We start from the raw sequence: 20,278 nt of genomic DNA on the forward strand, positions 1-20,278 counted from the left end.
GGCTGTTTTGACCTCATGGTGAAGTAACAGTAAATGATGTCACACTGAAAACCATTCTATGAAAGAGCTTGTTTGAATTTATTTATAAAATGCATATATTAAGATGTTTAATTGTCACCGTGCAAATATTTAGACAAGCATTGTGTCAAGTACTTGTTTGTGACAATGAATGTTAAAAATCACAAAATACAGTATGATTCAATGAAAACAAAATGGTTAAGAAAATAAAGAATTTAAAGCACAAAAAAAAAAAAAAATTTAAACATGAATCCTCCTCCACCAATGGTTATCGCTTAGCAGCAGAAGAAACGTATGTAGATAACCCTGATGCGTTGAAGCGGGAACTGGGGTAGTAACACTTTCAGCAACCATTCAAGATGCGACATGACCAAAAAAAAAATCATTGTGACACATTCAGAGCTGGAGCTATTAACACAAAAAAGGATTTTTTTTTTTTGCTCCATCACCTTTTGGAGCGGGAGGCTGGAATTCCGAAACTTCACTTCACGTCACTTGCTGATGACTGTCAGCCAACATTCCTGTCATTCTTCTCTCTTATTTTTACAATGATAGTAGAAACTTGCGATTACAATCGAGACTGCTTTCACAATTCCGTTTCCTTCTCGTCATCGTCACTGTTTTCTAAATAATATTCGTCATCTGTTGTTGTATCTGAGCTGCTGTCTGAGGATTCTTCAAATGTGGTTAGGTGAGAGACGTAACCTCGAGAAGGCAAATGCCCCCTAGGGGACGGACTGTCCATTGGTTCTGGAGATGGGCTGGAAAGATTAGGTGAGGAAAGGCTGGGAGGTTTGGACATGCGTCTGGGCTGCGGTGACAAAGGAGGCGTTGGGGGAGGAGTCGGGGGGCTCACTGTATCCCAGTCAAAGTGAGACGTCTTCATTTTGGGGCTCCAATGATTGGGTGACATTGCAGCGGTGTCTGCTGGTGGACAAACGGAGACACCCGAGCTCCATTGGGCCAGACGGCGAGTCAGTGATCGAGGAAGCGATCTCGATCTGGCTTTTCCGCCGTCGCTGGGCATATGAGACTGCATCTGCCTGATTGCCCGATGATTACAATTTCTCTCCAACCACTGATTAAAGTCCTCATCACCTCCTCCGTAAGTCGGGACTGTTTCCGAGAGGTCGTCCACACTCATGAATTTGGGGCCAGTGGAGATCCGTCCGGGCCCCGACCGCCGACTGGAGAGTACGGAGCTCACCGAAACGGACCTCCCGGGCTCGATGCCGTACTTTAAATCAGCGTAGCACGATGCGTCGTCCTGGATCGGACCTGTGCTCGGAGGACCCGTGGAGGCCCGGCTTCTACGGGAACTCACCAGGCTGATTCCCTCACCCGGCTCGCACGGTGAGGAGGACTCACGTCGGCGCGGCATCTTCGGGCTGTAGAAGACGCTATCGTCCACCACTTCGGGTGAGGGGAATGGCGAGTGGGTGGAAAGAGAGGAGAAGGGGGAGAATGGACTTTTGGAACTGGGTGAGGATTTCCTGACATTAGTACCGGTTAGTTTTGGGCTTCGACTAGGACTCGGATCTACACTCAGATGAAACTGCGTTGATGTTCTGTTCTTGACGTCAATCTGGTCAGACAATTTCTGGGGCTCGGATTGATCTGGCCAAACGAAGAACTCGTTTTCTGTCATTGGGTTTTGTACAGATAAGGTTGGTATGAGGGTGTATCGGTTCTGCGTTGGCCTTTCATCGTCCTTCGGTTTGAGTTCTCGGTCTTCTCCGGTTCTGCTGCTCTCAAGCGTGGCATCGCTGGTATCGGTTAATCCAGCGACGGAAGGCGTTTCAGAAGCTCGCCTCCATTTCCACGGCAATTGCTCGTCTTCAGGGCGCTTAGGGCTGAACGTTTGCCTCAGTTTATTGATGACCTGGTCCATTTTAGTCGAAGTTTTATTAGCCTTCTCGTTTTCCGTGCTTTTCTTCATAACAAAACGGCGTTTCTTTGGATTTTGTTCGTTGTTGCTCTCCGCTGAGAAAAGTTTGAATTTACCCATCACGCTCTCCTTCATCCTTTTGCCGCCGACTTCGTCACCCGCACAGCGACTTTCCACTGAGCTGCTGCCACTTGAGCTTGGATTGGAATGAGTCAGAGTTGTGTGTGACTGTTCAGAGGTTAGCGTCTTTGCGAAAAGTGCCGACGATTCAGCCTTTGGATCAGAACCTGGTATGTCCATTTTTAAACTCTGCGGAGTTTGCGGGCTGACATCAACTCTGCTCTCGATAAACAATACCCGACCGGTTTGTTTATTACGACATATACTCTTATGGCTATTATTATTGATTTCTTCTCCGTACAGTAAATTTTCATGCGATGACATTTTGTTCTGCAGAGGAGATGCTAATTGTTTTGGCGAATTTCCAAGTGATGTTTTCGAGATAGGTGAGGTTGCATCTGCTACTGGATGAGAATGTAGCGAATGATTTGAGGTGTAATTTGAGTTCAAATTTGGGAAAAGTGGCGTCCGTGGCGTCACCTTCTTGGTTTCACCACGGCTGGAGATGAGAGTGGAGTAGGGCGGGGAGCTGTAACGGATCTTGTATCCATTTGAGTAGTCGGGAGACGAGAGAGCAGTTGTATAATATAAGAACTCATCGGCCTGCAACGATCGTGACCTCTGAAGTCTGCACGGGGTCACGTCCATCCTCTCGAAGCTGCGTGGATTGTCAACGAGGTTTTGTTTCGAGTCTCCTTGTTCTCTTAAGATTTGATCCGGAGAGTCGGAAGACAAAGATCGATACTGCAAGTCTGAGGTCTTGCGTGATGCGGTGGAAAGAGGAGCATTTTTTGTGTTCTGACTGCTTGATCTTAGAAAAGAGAAGACGGATGGAGCTCGGCCGAGCGACTGAGACCTTGAGCGAGACAATGGACTGGTCAAGACGGATGGATCTAGACTTTTGCTGGATTGGGAATTCTCAGAGTCCTCCCACATGACGTGTTTCACTCGCTTTCCATGTCCTGTTTTTTTGTTGTCTTTTTCTGATTGGTTGGTTAATATTCCACCCACTTTGCGGTTTGGACTGGTTGGAGTGGCAGGGGGTGTTTGGAGATGCGATGTTATGGTAGAAGTAATCTGGATGGGACTAGTTGTGCTCATAGATTGGGGGTTTTGTCTGGAAGAGTCATTTATCATCGGAACACGACTGGACACGTCTTTTGTTTGGAAAGACTTTGAGTTGGTGCTGTAACTTCTTATAAAGCCAAGAGGAGACGTGTTGCTTGCTGTATTGGGGACTTTGGATGTTCGCGAGCCAATATATAAGGACGTGTCAGAAGAATCTGCTTTCGACTGAAATGACGGACTGCTATTTTGATTCTGTGAGAAAGCGCAGATGTTTTTTGAAGGACCGACCTGATTCCTGAGAGAGTCGGCGCGATCAAACGACGAAGGTTTCAACGATGGTGCCAATTCGCTTACATGGGGTTTAAATGAGCCATGAACGACGTCACGCTTAATGGAACCCGTCTGCAAACGTTGCGACTTTTGCGTTTCTAGTTTTTTCAAACTGGACTCGTGGAGTTGTTTGGCCAGCCTCATTTTGTCAAACGAGTCGTCCCATTGTTTCTCTTTGACTCTACCGATTCCTCCTCTCGGTGGCTTCGTCGCGAGATTGACGCCATCGTTGCAGATCGACGTTGCTTTCTTGCTGCTAATATCGGAGATTTGACCGTTGAGACTTTTGTTCGGAGTTCGACTTGGAGCTGGCGTGTCACGATTGTTGTTAGATAGAGGAATTAAGGGCGTGTTTGACTTGGTTTTGGGTGTGTCGGTGAGAACGGGAGGTGAATTGCCCTGGCTATTTTGTTGCCACCTGGATGATGATGTCACAGGTGTGTTTCGAGATGGTGAACCACTTTCGGAGAGCCTCCCGGAGTCATATTGAACAGATTTATGTGAAGATACAGCGCTGTCAGGAAATAGATTTAAACCTCTGCCTGAACTTATCCAACTCTGTTCATTATCCGATGGTCGCTGACTGATAAATTCTTGTCTGAGGCACGAAAGACTCGGTTGTGGCGTATTCATGAGTTGTGGTTGTTTGGGCGTGTCGGTTGTTATTTTGTTTAGGGTTGAAGACAAAAACAAGCTTGTTTTTGCCGTGCCTCTTTTACCGTGGTTAGGTAGTGACGGAGGACTAACTGGTTGCATCTCGGCTGCCCTGGGAGAAAGGGACAAAGAAGAGGGGAGTGGCTTGAACCTTTCCCTCTCAAGTGTTTTGTGGAAGGCTTGAGTCACCTGTGTTGAGAAAACGTCTTGTTCAGTTTTCAAAGGCGCCGGCTTGACCTCCGATGACGTGGGGTTATTCGAGTTCATACTTTGATTGTTTAGTCTTCTTAGTGACAGAAGAAGACTGCTGGTTGTGGGTTTTGAACTCAAAGATGAGTGCCGCAGCGGATGACCATCTCGTTGAGTCCCCTTTTGCCCGTATGGATCCCAGCTCGTACTTGCTTGCGCTTTCTTCATTTCTATCTCTTTAGCGCTTCCGTCCAACGAGGCTGTCCGAGGAACTTTACTCTTCAATTCATAGTCCAAGTTTTGAGGACCACTTTTCGAGGACCAGCCTGTTGTGTTCTGTCTAGTATTCAGAAACGGAGCCCTCGACTGGGCTTGCGATACGTTAAATAGTCTTCCCGTACTACTTTGAGAACTCTGAGAGCAACTCTGTGGACGGATTGCCTCGGAATTTGCCATACCTGGAAGACTCGTCAAAGTTTCCAAACTGCCCGTTGCGTCGAACCTTTTGGACCGTCGAAGGCGGCCAGTCCAAGTCGGGGCAAGAACCGTCACCATGGCAGAAGACAACATTACTTTCCCGAGCTCCTCAACATCTGTTTGGTTCTCAAGCTCAGCACCGTCTTTTATCAATTGATTGATTTCAGTTGATCCACGGACACTTGTGCTTGGTTGCAATCCAGAAGGAAGTCGACTTCCGGACAGAAATTGTATCTTCTGTGGTAATGGTGACTCACTTGTTACTTCTCTGGAAGAGTCTAGTAGTGAAGTCCAATGATCCACCTGTGAAAACAAGAATTACCTAAGCGTAACCAAAAATTTCCAATTGAAGTCTGCGGTGTCTTTTCCCAAGGTGTAATAAAGTAGAAACATTCAAGCCTAGACAAACAGGTTATTTACAATTACATACACACCTTGACAGTTCTTAATCCATCCAATCCAAGATGATTTGAAGAGAATACAATGTCACTAAAAGCGTGACGATCTATTCAGAAATGAAAAATCATTCGATTTTTAGTTCTTTTAAAAGGCCTCGTTAAAAAGTTACTGGACGAAATTGTGCATTGTCAATATTTTTATATATATATATATTTTTTTTAATTATAAATCTCACAATAACTGATAGTTAATAATAATTTACCTGAGCGCTGCCAGCCACAGTTTCACACCTCTGCGTCTCATCCGAACTGAAGAAGAAAGCAAAAGTTTGATTAGTGCCAATTGAGTAATCAGGAGACAAAGTTGACATTTCCCAGGATGAAAAGTCAAAAGTTTTCCTCGGATAAGATGCCAAACATTTAGCGCGGCAATGCCGAGCAACACGATGGCCGGCATTCCTTTGCTCTGTCCTCCAGCCTTCACTAAACACTTTTCACACACACTTAAGTCACGCCTGTAGCCATTTTGAAGGTATGCGTGCCACACTTGAAAAAAAGATCACACACGGGGTCTCTCTCACATACAGTTCCACATGCCGACATTGTATACTGTAAAATTGTATTTTTGCTGATATGCACATGTGCTTGAAATTCACTTTAAGGGTGTGTCACTTCCTGGTGCACTACAAAATTCAAAATCTAACCGCAAATGATGTCCGTGAAACAATAACAGGGACTTTCTCATTAAGGGCGGTACGGGTTCTTATTATAGTTTGGGTGTTGATGATTCATAGTTTTTTATTTTTGACTCAAAGTTCCAGACTGCCCATAAATGGCTGCATTTAGTTGCTAAAATTTGAATCAACAACATTTTTCCTCCCAATAAATTTGCTGTCCCAATCATCAAAACATTGCTTTTATATGATTTGTCTTAATTTAGTGCTGCTTGTTGACGTCTGTTGAAAGCTGTATTTCTCTCACCTGCCTGAGGATATTCCTTACGACGTCCTTAACATTTTTCACACGCTATTCCGTGCACAAATTAACATATTTGAAATACTGAATGGTGGACAGAAATGAGGTCAAACAATTTGTGTGTTCACCTATATACACAGGAGTCTTGCTTCCTTTTGAGGTCCAGGGAGTTGGAGAGTCTTAAAACAATACGGGTGGTATATCTGCTCCCACTTTCAACATTCACCTCTTGTCTTGGTCCCTCTGCTCCAAATTGACATTCTGGAATAATAATTGCATGCAAATGTTAATTGATGGGGAAGTAACACCGGTGAAAAAATAGAATTGTCACCTTCGACCCTTCTTTCATGTGTGACGGCACGGCAGCAAGGATGCGGACTTTTGTCGTCCCACTGTCTGCAAAATCAAAATCATTCATTTTGGTTTTACCCACAGTTTAAATACATGGATGATGTCATCAGCTCCAACCCGCCACTTTTTTGTCAAGTGTAAGCACACCAAATTTGGTGATGCACAAGCAATTGGACCATAGATGTCTCTCACACAAACAATAAGCAGCACCACGTTAAGAAGAACAAACATTCCTTCCATCTTTGGCTTTTATTTACTGTGTGGAGTTCCTGTTCATTGTTGAGGCGGTTGGCAGGTTGACCCTGAATCCAAGTCACCTTATTTAAACTTGATTTTACATCTTCAACTATTTCCTCATTATGAAATGAAGTGTGTTAAAAGTGCATGGCTGTCATTTTTTAAATATCTGCTTCCTCATGTGTAATCATGCCTGATTGATAAGAAGCACTTGCATAATCCAACACACTTTCTTTCACAGGCGCCGAACACGCCCACTTAGATGGCGGCTCCAGCACGCATTCGCCGACCCGCACTACTCCGAGCGAGCGTGGCAACACGACAAAGACGAGGTACAATTCCGCATGTCGGAATGATTTTAGTGTTGCTGGACGTCTTCCTTGTGTCGATAATTGTACCACTTTGTGTGAGGACGTCAAATGACTTGCACATCATAAATTCTTAATACAAAAGAGAATTTGCCCTGGGGTCACATGGATTATACAGATTTACCCTTCGCGTTATTGTATTGTAAAAAAAAAAAGAAAGACTTGCATGACCTGACAAGAGAGAAAGTTACAAAGAAGGGAGGAACATCTTCAGCTCAACACACCTTGTCTTTTTTGGTCCTGACACGCCCGCAGGCCAGGACAAGAAATCAAAAAGACATACACAAATACTGTAACAGCTTCATTGTCATCATTGCGTTCAACCAGCAGCCAATTTTTCTTTTCTTTGAAATATTTTCCTCACTCCAATTTGCCTAAGGGATCCATGAATTCTCTCAATAATAACTTCTAAGAAGCTGGCCAAGTACAGACTTGAAAGAGACGAACCAGGCGCCTAGTTAAAAAATAGATAAATATAATAATTGTGGCTGGTCTGTGTAGTAACTCCACTCTGTCCACACAAACTGTAGATAAGAAAACCGTTGTTGTGTTTTCCAAACAATGACTTTCTTCCTGCACTACCAGTAGCTTTGGCATGCACTTGAAAGCTTGTGAACTCACTTTTGGTGATGACAGAATTTTTTTTTTTCTTCATACAAGATAAGGAAGGTAAAAAAAAAAAGTGGTGTCATACCACTACAATAATAAACAAGTGACAGTTTATCACATCTTGCTGCAGAAATTCACATTGACTCAAATATGATTAATCAGTCAGCTTATGTGTTGTTGACGGCAAATATTTGTGTATCATAACATGCGTTACCACAAGCGTACGAGTTATGTCACAGTTTTTATGACTTTCAGGCGGATGACAAATTGTTTTCTTTGACAGGATCGTTAGTCTGAAACATTGCGTGTGAGGTATGTCGGCTCCGGTGTAAGGGCCGCACTACTTGTGGGTGTGTGTGTGTGTGGGTGTGTGTGTGTGGCCTTTTCAGGCAACTAACACTTACATAACCACAATGATCCTGGCTGAACTAAGTGTGGGTGTGAACTCAGTACGGACAAACACATCATTGAGATGTTCCAACTGCAAATGATTTACTCCTTAAAATGTCTCTCCACAAATCTTAATGACCTTGCAGTGATTTGCAATATTAAGGCAAACCAGACTTTTTTTTTTTTAGAACCCCGCACTCCGCCACACTTTAAGCAAACAGCAAATGTTTAAGCATGAAGTGCAAAGAAATTGAAGTTGTGCTGCAAGTCAGTGGCTTTGTGTTTCCATGGTGATAGTTCTGTTGCGGACCTGAATGCGTTACCCACGCGTTAACAAATTTATCTCGGATTTCAATCACACACAAACTCATGAAACTGCCTCCATGCACATACATGCAAAATATGAAACACTTTGAAAATACAAAAAAACAAAACAAAAAAAACATTGTTTAAAATCACAGCTGTTTGCTCTCATCTGATATCAGAAAATATTTACCCAAATTATCCCAGGTCATGAACTAATTAAAAAATAAATAAAACGCACCAAACAATTCAATAACCTTAACGCCGAACCGCTTGATATACCTTAAAGAAAACTCAAAAAAATATTTCGACAAGCTAGAGGCGATGTAGGAGCGTCACAGATAAATCCAACACTTAAACACGCAGTTTGTAAACGAAGTTCAGCATCAGTAACAACTCTGCGTTCCAGCCAATCCGCAACAACACAACCGAGGAAAAACCGACCCACTCCGTGCAAAACATGACAAGTGTAGCATAAACGCGATAAAAACAAGTATAAATACATCATGAAATGGATTTAGACCTACTTTGTAGTCGAACTCCGTGTTGAGCGTGTTTCCCCGTGCGGAGGTGTCGCTGTCTCTCCTCGAACTGACAGTTCGGAGTGTACTGCGTCACTTGTTGACATTCTGTTTGAACCGGTTCGGAGCTCCAGGATGCCGATGAGACACGCGCATCTTAAACACGACGTGTGGAATTTAAACGAGCAGCGTCAACCACAAGATAAAGTAACCGTCCACGCAAGAAGTCAAAGGGCGACGTGGAGGTCAAGCGCACTTTAACCACGGAACTTTTTCCCCTTCTGTCAAAGACACCACGAAAGTTTTCTTCAGTAAAAGTACACATGCTTGTGTCAAATTTATTGGGATTAAAGTAGAAATACGGATTCAACTCCTTTAAAAATAATAATAATACTAATAAATAATGGCACAACAATACCTGTATAGGACTTTAATATTACTCCTATAGTTGTACTATTAAATATTTTGATTAACGTATTCAGTGAAACAAGTATGACGTAATGAAATGCAAATAAATTGGATTTTAGGGGACTAAGCGGTTCAGAAAATGGATGGACATCCGTCCGTCCGTCCATGCATCCATCCATCCATGATTATTAAATTCATCCATCCATCCATAATTACTACATTAAAGGTCACACCATCCACCCAGCCATGATTATTAAATTAAATGTCACACCATCCACCCAGCCATGATTATTAAATTAATACTTACAATAGCAATATTGCTCCCTATCGTTGAGTTAAGAAACTACATTTAAACTGAAACCACAAGAGGTCAGTGTTGTCATATTAGTTTTAGGGAAGACGTCACAGTGGTTCCGTATTTTATTTGAGCAATTGTTTGCTTGACCAAAACTTGTCAACAAAGCACGGAAATGAATATTAACATTTGCAAAACGCATTATTGGCGATTTATAATAATTTACAGTTGTAAAAGCAGTTATTGAGACGCACCAATGGTATTAATGGCAGTGGTATACTTGCACCGCTCCTCCTCCTCCTCCTCCTCCTCCCCTGGATGCAGAACTGGTGCTGAGCTCTGACTCCTCGCCACGGAGAAGTCTCGATTATCATCACCAGGACACACGGGGATCACGCACAGGAATCTTTGCATTTTTTTTTCTCTCTGTGGCGAGGGGTGCTTTCTTCGATTCTCATTCGAATCGAGTCTGCTGGCAGCATGACGGAACTTGATCTGGTCTTTTAGGGATAATAATGGCCCGCTTCAAATGTACAATTTTACCGAGCTGATTCTGAGCTTTCATTCAGAGACTAACTGGATCCACACAGCGGGATGGATACAAATGAGTTTGCAGTGCTGAAACTTTTTGTTGTTGGGATTTTGGGTGAGTGCTCTTGTTTTTCCCTATTTCAAAATAAAAACAAACACAATATATATATATATATATAAAATAGCCTACACCGGATTAAATTATTTCATGCAATACTTTTTCTATCGACCACACTGCACAATTTAATAGCACTGAATTAGTAGACTTGTTTCATTTAATAAGTGCCTATTTGTTATGGCAGAAAAAAAACAAGACTAAATTGCATGAAGGTTGACCTTTCAGAACGTGTCAGACCTTCATACGCAGTGGATAAAATGTGGCTACACATATTGATTATCTGCCTCCTGCCATCATGTAAAAGCATATTCAATTGTTCTGCTTCTGCTGATGCTAAAGAGATGAATATAGATTATTATTGTTTTAAAAAATATATTCTTGGAAAAATAAAGTTAAATTGGATTATTTCCCATGCAACATTTAATTGGCGCTCATTAGATTGTGCAAGTGTACACATAAACCAATTGTTCTCAGTATTATGATTTTGGATTGCTCTCATTGGGAAAAAAACATACGGATGGGCATACAGATTTTTTTTAAAATAAATTTTACATTGAGTTGCACGACTGTTCTTTTTAAGCAGTTTAGCGTTAATCAACAGAAACCGCTGGCTCCAGCGATAAAGCCGCCCAAATTGCTTTCTGATCTATTCCACGTTCTTCTGAATAGAATAATTAATATCCACAGTTTGTATTACATTAGGAAGAAAAAGCATCAAATGTAGATTGAGCTAACCCTCCATGACTAGGGGAGACTCTAACATTGCACGCCCCAATGGACAGAGTTAACCTATATATCGAGGCCAATAGGACCTTTTGGATCTGGCTCATTAGTCGGTCCTTAAAGGATTAAATCATGTATGAAAATGTTTCATGTGGTGGAAATGTTGCCCCTCATGACTTTATGTACAAGGTTCGACGAACCGGTTGGGGTGTTGAAAGATTCTTGCGTGGTCTGCTTCTAAAATCACAATTTCATTTATATTGAATACAAAACATTATGGATAGTTTCAGACCCTTAAAATCGAAGTAATTTTATTTATGTTGTCGTTTTAAAACAAGCAAGTGGCATACAGGACTTTTTTTTTTTAGACGATTTTGTAACAGCAAAATTACAAAATGTAAATGGAGAATCACGATAGGCAGGCAGAGAGACAACTGTAGTGAAAGGATTGAGTTTCACTGCTGCTATCAGGACAGCAAAAGTGCTTGATGGTGATAAAAGGCAGGGGAGGGGAGTCACTCGCCATCATGGTGTGGCTATCAGGAGGTGATTGTGTCACTGTCATGACAAGAGTCAGCCTTGGCGCCGCAATGACTTCCATTACACGCCGTCCACGCAAGTTGCACAATTCCAATTTCAAGCATTTTGCTTCGGCTTTGTCATTTCTGTCAGATTGTGCCATGCTCTGGGGGGTAGGAGCTCAAGCAAAATTGAGGAAACGTTTTTTTTTTTGTTTGAAAAGCTCTTTGGATACTTGAGAATGCGGTCTGTGTTTGAAGACCTCCCCTCCATGGATAACGGCCATGTGACAGTTGCGGCAGTGCTCGGACATAATACCTGTATTGCTATTTTTCTTTGTATTTTTTCCTTTCTGGTTCCGGTAAAAAAATACAAAAAATAAGGAGGACAGATTAAAATAGTTGCATCAGGTTGCGGTAAATATTGTCCATGTCGTCGGGATTTCCCCATATTAGCTTTGGTCTAGACAAAAAGATTTTCTCGTCAAGCATCCCTTTTGGGACCGAGAAAGTTTGGGAACCGTTTTTTTTTTTTTTTTTTTATAAATGGAAACAAACCACTTAGTCAGTGTGACTGCTCACATGCAGATTTTTGGCCAGTTGTATATCAATCATAAATCTAAACCCTTAACCCACTTTCACAAGATGTCCCTCAAGGTACAGTTCTAGGCCTCTTTGATTTTTATCCTGGACTTGTTCAGATAATGATGATCTCTTAAATTCCCTCCACAAAAAATGATGTATGTACTGTATTACATTTATTTGCTTTTTTTGTGACGACTTGAGAATATTCAATGGAATGAACGTATTTCATAACGGTTACATTCGTATCACTCAGGCTAATAAGCTTGACACCGAACGCTGCTCCGACAATCTTCTAATGGCAGCGAGGGTCTTTTAAGAGCCTGATTAATATTTCATGGGGCTGTAAAAGTTTCATGCAAGAGGAGATGGAAGGCATGAACTTTGTCTCATTTTGCTCTTCCCGTTCGTTTTAAGGTGTGACACTAAGGTCTGGCTGACACTAGTCTCCCACGGACTGCGGCTGCCAAAAAGTAGACTGCTTTTACTCACCCTGTAAAATCCTGTCAGTGGCCTTTCGTGTTCTCGAAACGGCGCCACCGTGCAATACAAAAAAAGTGGAAGGATGCCAAGCAGGTGTCTATTTATATCAGGATAAAAAAGATCTCACTAGGGGATAAATAGTTTGCAGCCAAAAGACTTGGATGACTTCGAAACAGTAAAGAATAAAGTGACACTTCCTTAAAAAGAAGCCAATAGCAGACGGGAACGTTTTATTCCAATGCGGGAAAATGTTTCCAGGAATACTGTGGGAACAAGCGTTGTTTATTATCTCAAAAGGCCTTTTGTATTTGTATCAGAAGCATCTTGAGCATCTGTTCATACAGTACTAGTCAACATATGCCCTACTTATTTCGACCCTTAACAAAGTCTGAGACTCATTATAACCCAAACCACTCGTCCTCTCCCCCATAAAATTGGCAATTTAATCGTAATGTGTGCCGTTCTTCCTCATCATTATCCTGCAGTGCATTGTTCTAATGCGGCCGAGTCCAAAGGAGCGTTGTAGACTGTGAATTTCAACTCCTCTGCTGCTTGAGGAGAGAAAAAAAAAAAGAGCTAATTGGCTCTACGGTGAAGCTCTTGCCTTTGTCCGACGGAAAACAATGACCTCTTCGTCTCATCAAGGAGATCATTAGCTTCTGTTCGTCTGTCCAATTGGCAGGTTATTAAAAAGATTTGAACCCAAGTGTCTTTTGGATCTTTGCACACAGTCGCTGTCAACTTGACTTTCTGTATTAATAAACAGTAAACGTCTTTGAGGGGAGGGGGGGGGGGGGGGGGTCAGTGTGCCTCATAATGATGAAGTGATGTGTCTTTGAGTAAGCATCGAGAGACAATTGACAATGTGATCTTTCTTTTTCAACATCTGCTCTTTTAACACACTGCGCCATGGAAATGTTATTACCGTGTTTAGCGGAATACGGCTCATAAATGTTTGTCATGACGTAATGCCAAACAACTTGAGAGCCGGGAGTGTTCTGTTCTAGCTTTTTTTTTTGTGTATGATTCAATGGAAGTAAACCACTTTGGTCTACCTCGAGCTTGAAATGATTTTCAAACGGCTCATTTGAGAAGTCGCGCCGAGAATCCGAATCCACGTAATGCCGTTTGTTCCGCTTGATTATGCACGCAAACAAGCGAGTGGAATTTCACAGTCTCTTGAATCAGCAAATTCACTATTGTACTAGTATTTCTTATCTATCGTTCACAGCTCGCTTGAACTCGTGCCAAAATCCAAAGTTTCAACTGGGATTTTCCAAAATTGAATGTTGATGAGGTGCTTAGCGCTTCAGCTTGAGCGGGGGCAGAACAACTGATGGGATGTTCCTCTTCTTAAGTGTCTGTTACACAACGTCTTTAAGATGCTGGATTTGCATGCCAACTTAAGACCCCATGCAATGTATTTGCTTGTGGCACTTCTTAGCGCGGAAAATAAATTTTGTGGCATAACAGAAAGCATATTTGATGTGGTGGACCTGCAACGCTTATTCATTGCTTATTAAATAATCTCTTGTTGTTCCAGTAAGTGACTAGAAAAATCAACATTATTATTTGGTCTGAATATTTGCGGAAGCGCGCGTGATTTTTTTTGTTGTTCAGGAAGTCTAGCGAGCAGCCGGCTTTTCCGATGCCAATTAAGTGATTAAATTAGAAACACAGGAGACAATGCGTCCTTGGGCATAAATACACATACGGTCAGACGACTTAATAACCGGTTTGGGTTTTGCATTTTTCCTGTTTTAAAACGGATAATAGATTTAATAAAAAAATCATTCATATATCTTTAACTTTTTTTGGTTTTTATTATTATCCAATATGGATGTTTTCCCCAGCCAGTTCCGCTTGCATGCTTCTGTCCCTACTGTAGGTGATGCAAGTCAGCTAATGATGCTGCCGATGGAACCGATAAACAAGCAGCACCTCTTCAATTACCCCCGGAGACAGTTGGCACATTAATTCATCTTCCATTTCCTCATTTCCTCTCCTCATTTCTCTTTTTAAGCAGACAAATGTTGTTGCCAATCCATCTTGCGAAACAAGCACCGCAATCGACGTTCTCTTTGATGACCGAGCTTGACTTTTTATTTTAGTGTTTTAATAATGGGATGGATCCAGAGCAGTTGATAAAAGGGCCTTAAGGATGGATGGAGGAAATTGAAATCTATTAGCATACTAAACACTTCACATGAAAGTGGCTGCTTCTTCTGTTGCACTCTTCCATTCAAGAGTCTTTTTTTTTTTTCGGGACAAATTTGTAAATGCAGTTTCATATTTGAGTCACTGACTATACTCTGACTATTATGTTAAGTCATGATGTTTGCCGCAAAGCAATGAGGCAAAGCAGGAGTGCTCTCCAAAATTGTGTTTACGTCCAAAAACAAAAATGGCAAAAAAGACATTTGGAATCAACAAATTATGGAATAATTTGTAACACCAACACCCTGCTAAAAAAACAAAAAAAAAACAGGATTCAAAGCAACAAAAAGGTGGCTGATGTCAGATTGACGAGCACAGGTAAAAAAGAAAGAGCATAAAAAAAAATCAAGACATGCCACACAAAAAACATGAATGAAAAAAAACTAAATAAAATTTCAACAAAAACACAGATCATGATTTATTCTTTCAATAATAATGGCGGACTGGAAAACAAAAAAACCCTCATTTCCGAGGAAGTGACTCTCTTTTGCTGAAATCTCTTTGCTCTTGGGTGTGATCCAATGAAAAAAAGAACCTCAGCGGTATGTGCGTGACTCAATCGCTGTCTGAATTCAGCAAGCAGGAATGCGTGGCATCTTTCAGAGCAACGCCTCCTCCACGTGTAACGCACGAGACTCTTCTCATGGGAATTGAGTCGAACGTCGCAAGCAGCGAAGCACGTTTTCCCAGTTGGTTAAGGTGGCTTTTTTTTAAGGTTCTTATCATAATAACGCAAGGGTTGAGGGGAGGGAAACATGACAGGTCAAAGGTCAGGAAGACATTTTTTTTTTTATTTCCACTTAACATACAACATATCTTTTTATCAAAATAATTTCTATTTTTTTTATTTGCAGTCAATGCCTGGATGGCGAAGGGCTTTTCAGGTAAGCGAGCATCCGTTCGGTCGACATCGGATCGATTTTGTTGGAATATATTGATGATGTTTTCCAACATCTGCTCTCCAGCTACTGAGAGTTTGAACATTGAACACACTTCTGCCCGGCCGAAGAGAGCTTGCAACGAGTCGCGCTTGGAGTGGGAAGTGGAAGTCTGTGGTGAAGACTTCAAGCGTGACATGGCTCACATAGACCCTCAGCATTGGTGTAACCTCACTCACTTTATCAGGTATTGCACACACACTACAGAATATTTGGTATTTTCATTTCAATCAAATGGACACTTAAGATTTCATTTAAAAATTGTAAACATTAAATATTTGTTTGACTAACTACAACGAATGACTTAATCACGAAGCTTGGAGGGAAATTTTTAAAATGACCTTTTCACGGAGCCACTCTTAATATTTTCCCCCAAGCGTCAGCCTAGCTTAGATAAAATCTCTTAGTTGTTGTTTTTTTTTTTCCAAAACACTGAGACGTGAAAAACAAAACATAAATTTAATTTAAGCCTTGATTCACGGATCTTGACAGATCTTGATTTCCAAGCATCACTGCTGGAAAACCAGGACTCGTTTCATTTGTCAACCTTTTTAAAATGTTTCCAACTTCACAATTTTTCCTTCTAACCTTTGAACGCTTACGCAAGAAGAGGGCGAATTAGCTTAACGTGTGATCCCAAAATGACAATGACCGACGGTTCACACGCCACCTCTGCTTGAATGCTAAAATCTGCCTCTTGAACTCGGTGGTGCAGACAGATGTTTTAACTTGAGGCTACATCTGAAAAGATGACGGGGAGGATAAAACAGACCATTTGGAGTTTTGAAAACAATTAGCATTATTTTTTTTGTGTGTGTGTGTGGGGGGGGGTTGTCTAGAAAAAGACATAAATTGACACCGGCTATCGTGAGAGAGTGCGAGTTCTGAATTTGGTCAAAGTCTGTATTATTTTAAAGTCCCCTCTGACTTTCTCCTTTGAATTAGTAGCAGATTTCACAGGAAGCACGCTGTTGCATCATTTAGTTTGAAACAATGATGCCTTTTCCCAGGAATCGTGTTTGTTTGCAATTAAAAAAGAGGGAAGCGATAACGAGTCGAGTCACAAGGAGACGTGTTGCCGTTGTAGGCCGAGGTTCTGAGCAGGACTTTTAAGAGAAAGAGCAAATATACAGATTGACCTGAACAAGGGAACCGAGAGGGGAGGGGGGGGAGGATCAGGCTCTGAGAGCAAAGAACCTCATGTTTAAACAAGCAGTGATCCCTGCAGAGCTTCTCCTGTTTGACAAATGTGTCGCGCTTCCCCGGGGCGCAGCCGCTGCACAAACAACTCCCATGATGTTTTGAGCTTGTTGTATGAGAGCCTAACCAAGTTAGAAATGTTACAATATTTTCAAGTGAATATAAGTGTTCAATGTAAAAATAGTTATCATCAATGAAGTTACTGGGATAGCCTCCACGTGGCCACCTGCCACTCAGTCATTTACCTTTTTATGACTTCATGAGTTTTCCGCACTATAAGGCGCACCGGATTATAAGGCGCACCTTCAATGAATGGCCCATTTTAAAACTTTGTACATATTTAAATCCATATATTTGGACACGCCTGCCGTAGTGGCTCAATATTGGTCCATATATAAGGCTGGTTGTCGGCTTTTGAGAAAATTTGAGGTTTTTAGGTGCGCCTTATAGTGCGGAAAATACGGTGTACATATATATGTATGTGTATACGTTGTATATACGTATATATGTATGTATCTCTCTCTCTCTCTCTCTCTCTCTGTCTCTCTCTGTCTCTCTCTCTCTCTCTCTCTCTCTCTGTTTCTCTGTGTGTGTATGTACATACATAGTATTTGGACTCATCTCGTTTATTCCCTGCGTTGAGAATGAACAGGAAGCAAAGCACTTGTCTGGCATCTGGTGCCTTTGCCATTGCTTACAGAATATACGGCAGATGCTCACCCAGTACATCTCTTACAACCAGCAGATGTTTATTTGATTAGCAGCACTTAAGCAAAGCGCCTTCAAAACAAAAGTGACATCTTGACGTCAGAAGACATACAATCATGCCGTAGATGGCGACCGTTCAAATGCTAATAATATAACAATTGATCCTTATTTGAATTTCCGGTAATGGTTTTCTTCGCAGTGAGTACCACATCTTTACCCTCTGCACGGAGACCAAATCCTTCATCGTCCACTGCTACTGGCCCAATCCACTGGTGGAGAGCTACATCATCCGCATACACAAGCACTTTTTCGCCAATTGCACTTTGGATCAGGTGGTGTGGGTGGACCCTCCGGACAACACGTTGACCGTCCTCATCCTTATTCCTGTTTTCCTCACCTTGACTATGATTGCTCTTGTGGTGTGGTGCAGCAAGAGGAGCGACAACCTGGTTTAGGGGACATCACCCGAACATTTGTTACAGTGTTGGAAAGTTTGGGAGTTGGATTTAGTTGGTCATTTGATCCGCTGGTTGTTTTAGCAATCTATCTTCTAAAGTCCTCGAGACAACAACAAAGTGTTCAAACATTTCAGGGTGCCTTCACACAAGCATCTACTAATCAGTTTCATGTTCTCCTTTCATGTGTGAGCAAAATACATGGTCCAAAAGGTAAATAACAAAATCAGCAAAGAGCCAAAAGACGTAATAGTGACTTACTGCACATGTTTCCTGTTGAGCATGTTATTAGTTTGCATGTTATCTGATAGATGTTCGGATTCAGATAATCAAGATGTCCCCTTTAAGTGCACTCACTGACTTGCTGTTTTTTTTTAACTATAGCTTCTTGGATTGCCAATACAATTAAAGCTATTGATAAGAGACAGTTTTGTAGTCAATTGTGCTGTTCCGCGTTCCAATATGTACACCAAAACATCCTTTCGTGTTTTAAATATTTCTTTTCATCAATAACAAAAGAGCATCCTTGCACAGGATTTTTTTTTTTGTGTGTGATTCATTTTCGTTTGTTTGGATTTCTATTAGCATGTTAAAATATATTTAGAAAAAAATCTTTTTCTGTCTCTCTTAATTTATGCCCCAAAATAATATTCCACTTTTAATATAAATAAAATTATAAATAAATAAATAGGCAAACGTTTTTTTTTTTATCTGTCTCACTTAATTTAAGCCCAAAAAATAGTATTACACTTTTACCTTGTACAAATGACAACATGCTTTATCCAAAAGTTTTTTGCTGTATATGAAGCTGTTCATTCAGGCACTGGTTCCTCATCTAAGTCGAGAAAGAGTTCATGTATATTTGCCAAAATTTCAAGCTATTTATTGTATTTGCCTTCAAGTTACTATACGTGCGAAACAATATTACCTGTTTAGGTTTGGAACATTTCGATGGATGGATGGATTGGCCGGATCAAGACCAGTGACCTTGGACTTTTCTTGTCAGTCAGAACACTGTATCCTAGCTGAAGGCCAAAGCTGATGGAACTCTTGGGAAATAAAATTCAAAAGGATGAAAAGGAACCCAAACTTGGACTTAAAGGGATTCTATGTTTCCACACACTGCCGAGTTACTCAAGGGACAAGTCGTCACTGGAAAGGACAACAAACACGAGACAACATTAGAATTCAACCATTTTTTTGTGGCTGTTTTATGACTGATCGCGATGAATAAAATACTGTTTGTACACTGAGAATTTCTCATTAATGTTCTTTAAAGGTGAACCTACGAGCATCTGGGTGTTGCATTAGCCTCGCATGATCTTTTGTGGATCTCTTCCAGAATTTCACAATGGAAGCCAAAAACAATGACGACTTACAAATCTATAACACTCCTTGGCTTTATTGCTCTTAATTGTTACTTCACGAAACAATACCTCTTAGATTTGGGAGTAGGTGAATTCTTTTTTTACCCTCCAGAGAATTTCTTCTTGGAATTTCATTGTCTTGAAATGGGTTCATTGGTTCCCTGGGAGTGTTTATTCAAGTGTTTATTCAATTCCGAGACATCATTCTCTTATTGAATCAACATCATTGACGTATGCAAGCGTCCTATCGTGGAATTTTGTAAATACAGAGTCGGACAATGTAGTCGTTGGCCGACGGTCAATTATGTTGATTTTGTTGCAGACACCCACGTTAATCCACAATGAGCGGACCCAGAGGACGTCGGCGGAAACCACAAACTCACTGAGCACAATACAATGCCCAGTATCATAAGTTACCATCTAAACAAACACACGGCCATTATTTATCCCAGAAGATCTCCAGGAAAGAACCGGAGAGATTTTGTTACTTCAGAGACATAAAACAAGAGCGTTTACATGCGCATGCCCATGGGAGCGTAGTTTATGAGAGGCGGAGCCTAACAGTGCAGGTTCCCTGAAGGATGCTTTTCCACAAGGCCTCCATGGCCAGCCACTTGGCGGCAGGAAGGATATTCAATCTTTTTTCCCAGAGTTGACAGAAGAATACAGGGAAGTGGGTGGACCCAGTGCTTTTTGACCAAAAGCGGCGCAGGAAGTATGAGGGTGCCATTCAACTTCCGGGTAGAGCTGCTTTGTCATGGCCGCGCAACTTGTGGCGAAGATTAGTGACGACCAACGAGCTGGAGGTTGTGGCAAAACGAGTGACCTCTGCCATTTTA

At 41.6% G+C, this 20,278-nt stretch overlaps 2 protein-coding genes across 4 annotated transcripts; one reads left to right on the forward strand and one right to left on the reverse strand.

Moving 5' to 3' along the window:
* Positions 1–54: 54 nt before the first annotated feature.
* zmp:0000000991 (mucin-3B) lies at positions 55–9,067 on the reverse strand. 2 transcript variants are annotated; one of them, XM_061265306.1, is made up of 5 exons: positions 8,903–9,067; positions 6,449–6,513; positions 6,246–6,378; positions 5,406–5,451; positions 55–5,047 (listed from the first exon to the last, which is right to left on the reverse strand). In XM_061265306.1, the coding sequence occupies exons 1-5, from the start codon at positions 9,001–9,003 to the stop codon at positions 605–607; spliced, it is 4,788 nt and encodes a 1,595-aa protein (XP_061121290.1). In that variant the 5' UTR covers positions 9,004–9,067; the 3' UTR covers positions 55–604. The 2 variants fall into 2 exon arrangements, with proteins under 2 accessions (XP_061121290.1, XP_061121291.1); XM_061265307.1 differs by lacking the exons at positions 6,449–6,513; positions 8,903–9,067 and adding an exon at positions 5,179–5,249 and having other exon boundaries at positions 6,246–6,341.
* An 862-nt stretch (positions 9,068–9,929) lies between these two features.
* On the forward strand, positions 9,930–19,328 carry LOC133143880 (receptor activity-modifying protein 3-like). Of its 2 annotated transcripts, none has more exons than XM_061266122.1 (4): positions 9,930–10,245; positions 15,626–15,655; positions 15,737–15,896; positions 17,817–19,328. In XM_061266122.1, exons 1-4 carry the CDS (start codon positions 10,194–10,196, stop codon positions 18,070–18,072), a joined length of 498 nt encoding a protein of 165 aa, XP_061122106.1. In that variant the 5' UTR covers positions 9,930–10,193; the 3' UTR covers positions 18,073–19,328. The 2 variants fall into 2 exon arrangements, with proteins under 2 accessions (XP_061122106.1, XP_061122107.1); XM_061266123.1 differs by lacking the exon at positions 9,930–10,245 and adding an exon at positions 13,620–15,540.
* Positions 19,329–20,278: the final 950 nt, after the last annotated feature.

The sequence above is a fragment of the Syngnathus typhle genome, linkage group LG19, assembly GCF_033458585.1.
Source record: "Syngnathus typhle isolate RoL2023-S1 ecotype Sweden linkage group LG19, RoL_Styp_1.0, whole genome shotgun sequence".
Lineage (NCBI taxonomy): Eukaryota > Metazoa > Chordata > Actinopteri > Syngnathiformes > Syngnathidae > Syngnathus > Syngnathus typhle.

Coding starts and splice junctions, on each gene's coding strand:
- zmp:0000000991 (XM_061265306.1), bottom strand. CDS start 9,003: ATGTCAACAAGTGACGCAGTACACTCCGAACTGTCAGTTCGAGGAGAG. Junction 6,514..8,902: donor ACACGGAGTTCGACTACAAA/GTAGGTCTAAAT, acceptor TTGATTTTGCAG/ACAGTGGGACGACAAAAGTC. Junction 5,452..6,245: donor CAAGACTCCTGTGTATATAG/GTGAACACACAA, acceptor TTTCTTCTTCAG/TTCGGATGAGACGCAGAGGT.
- LOC133143880 (XM_061266122.1), top strand. CDS start 10,194: ATGGATACAAATGAGTTTGCAGTGCTGAAACTTTTTGTTGTTGGGATT. Junction 15,656..15,736: donor GATGGCGAAGGGCTTTTCAG/GTAAGCGAGCAT, acceptor TCTGCTCTCCAG/CTACTGAGAGTTTGAACATT. Junction 15,897..17,816: donor AACCTCACTCACTTTATCAG/GTATTGCACACA, acceptor TTTTCTTCGCAG/TGAGTACCACATCTTTACCC.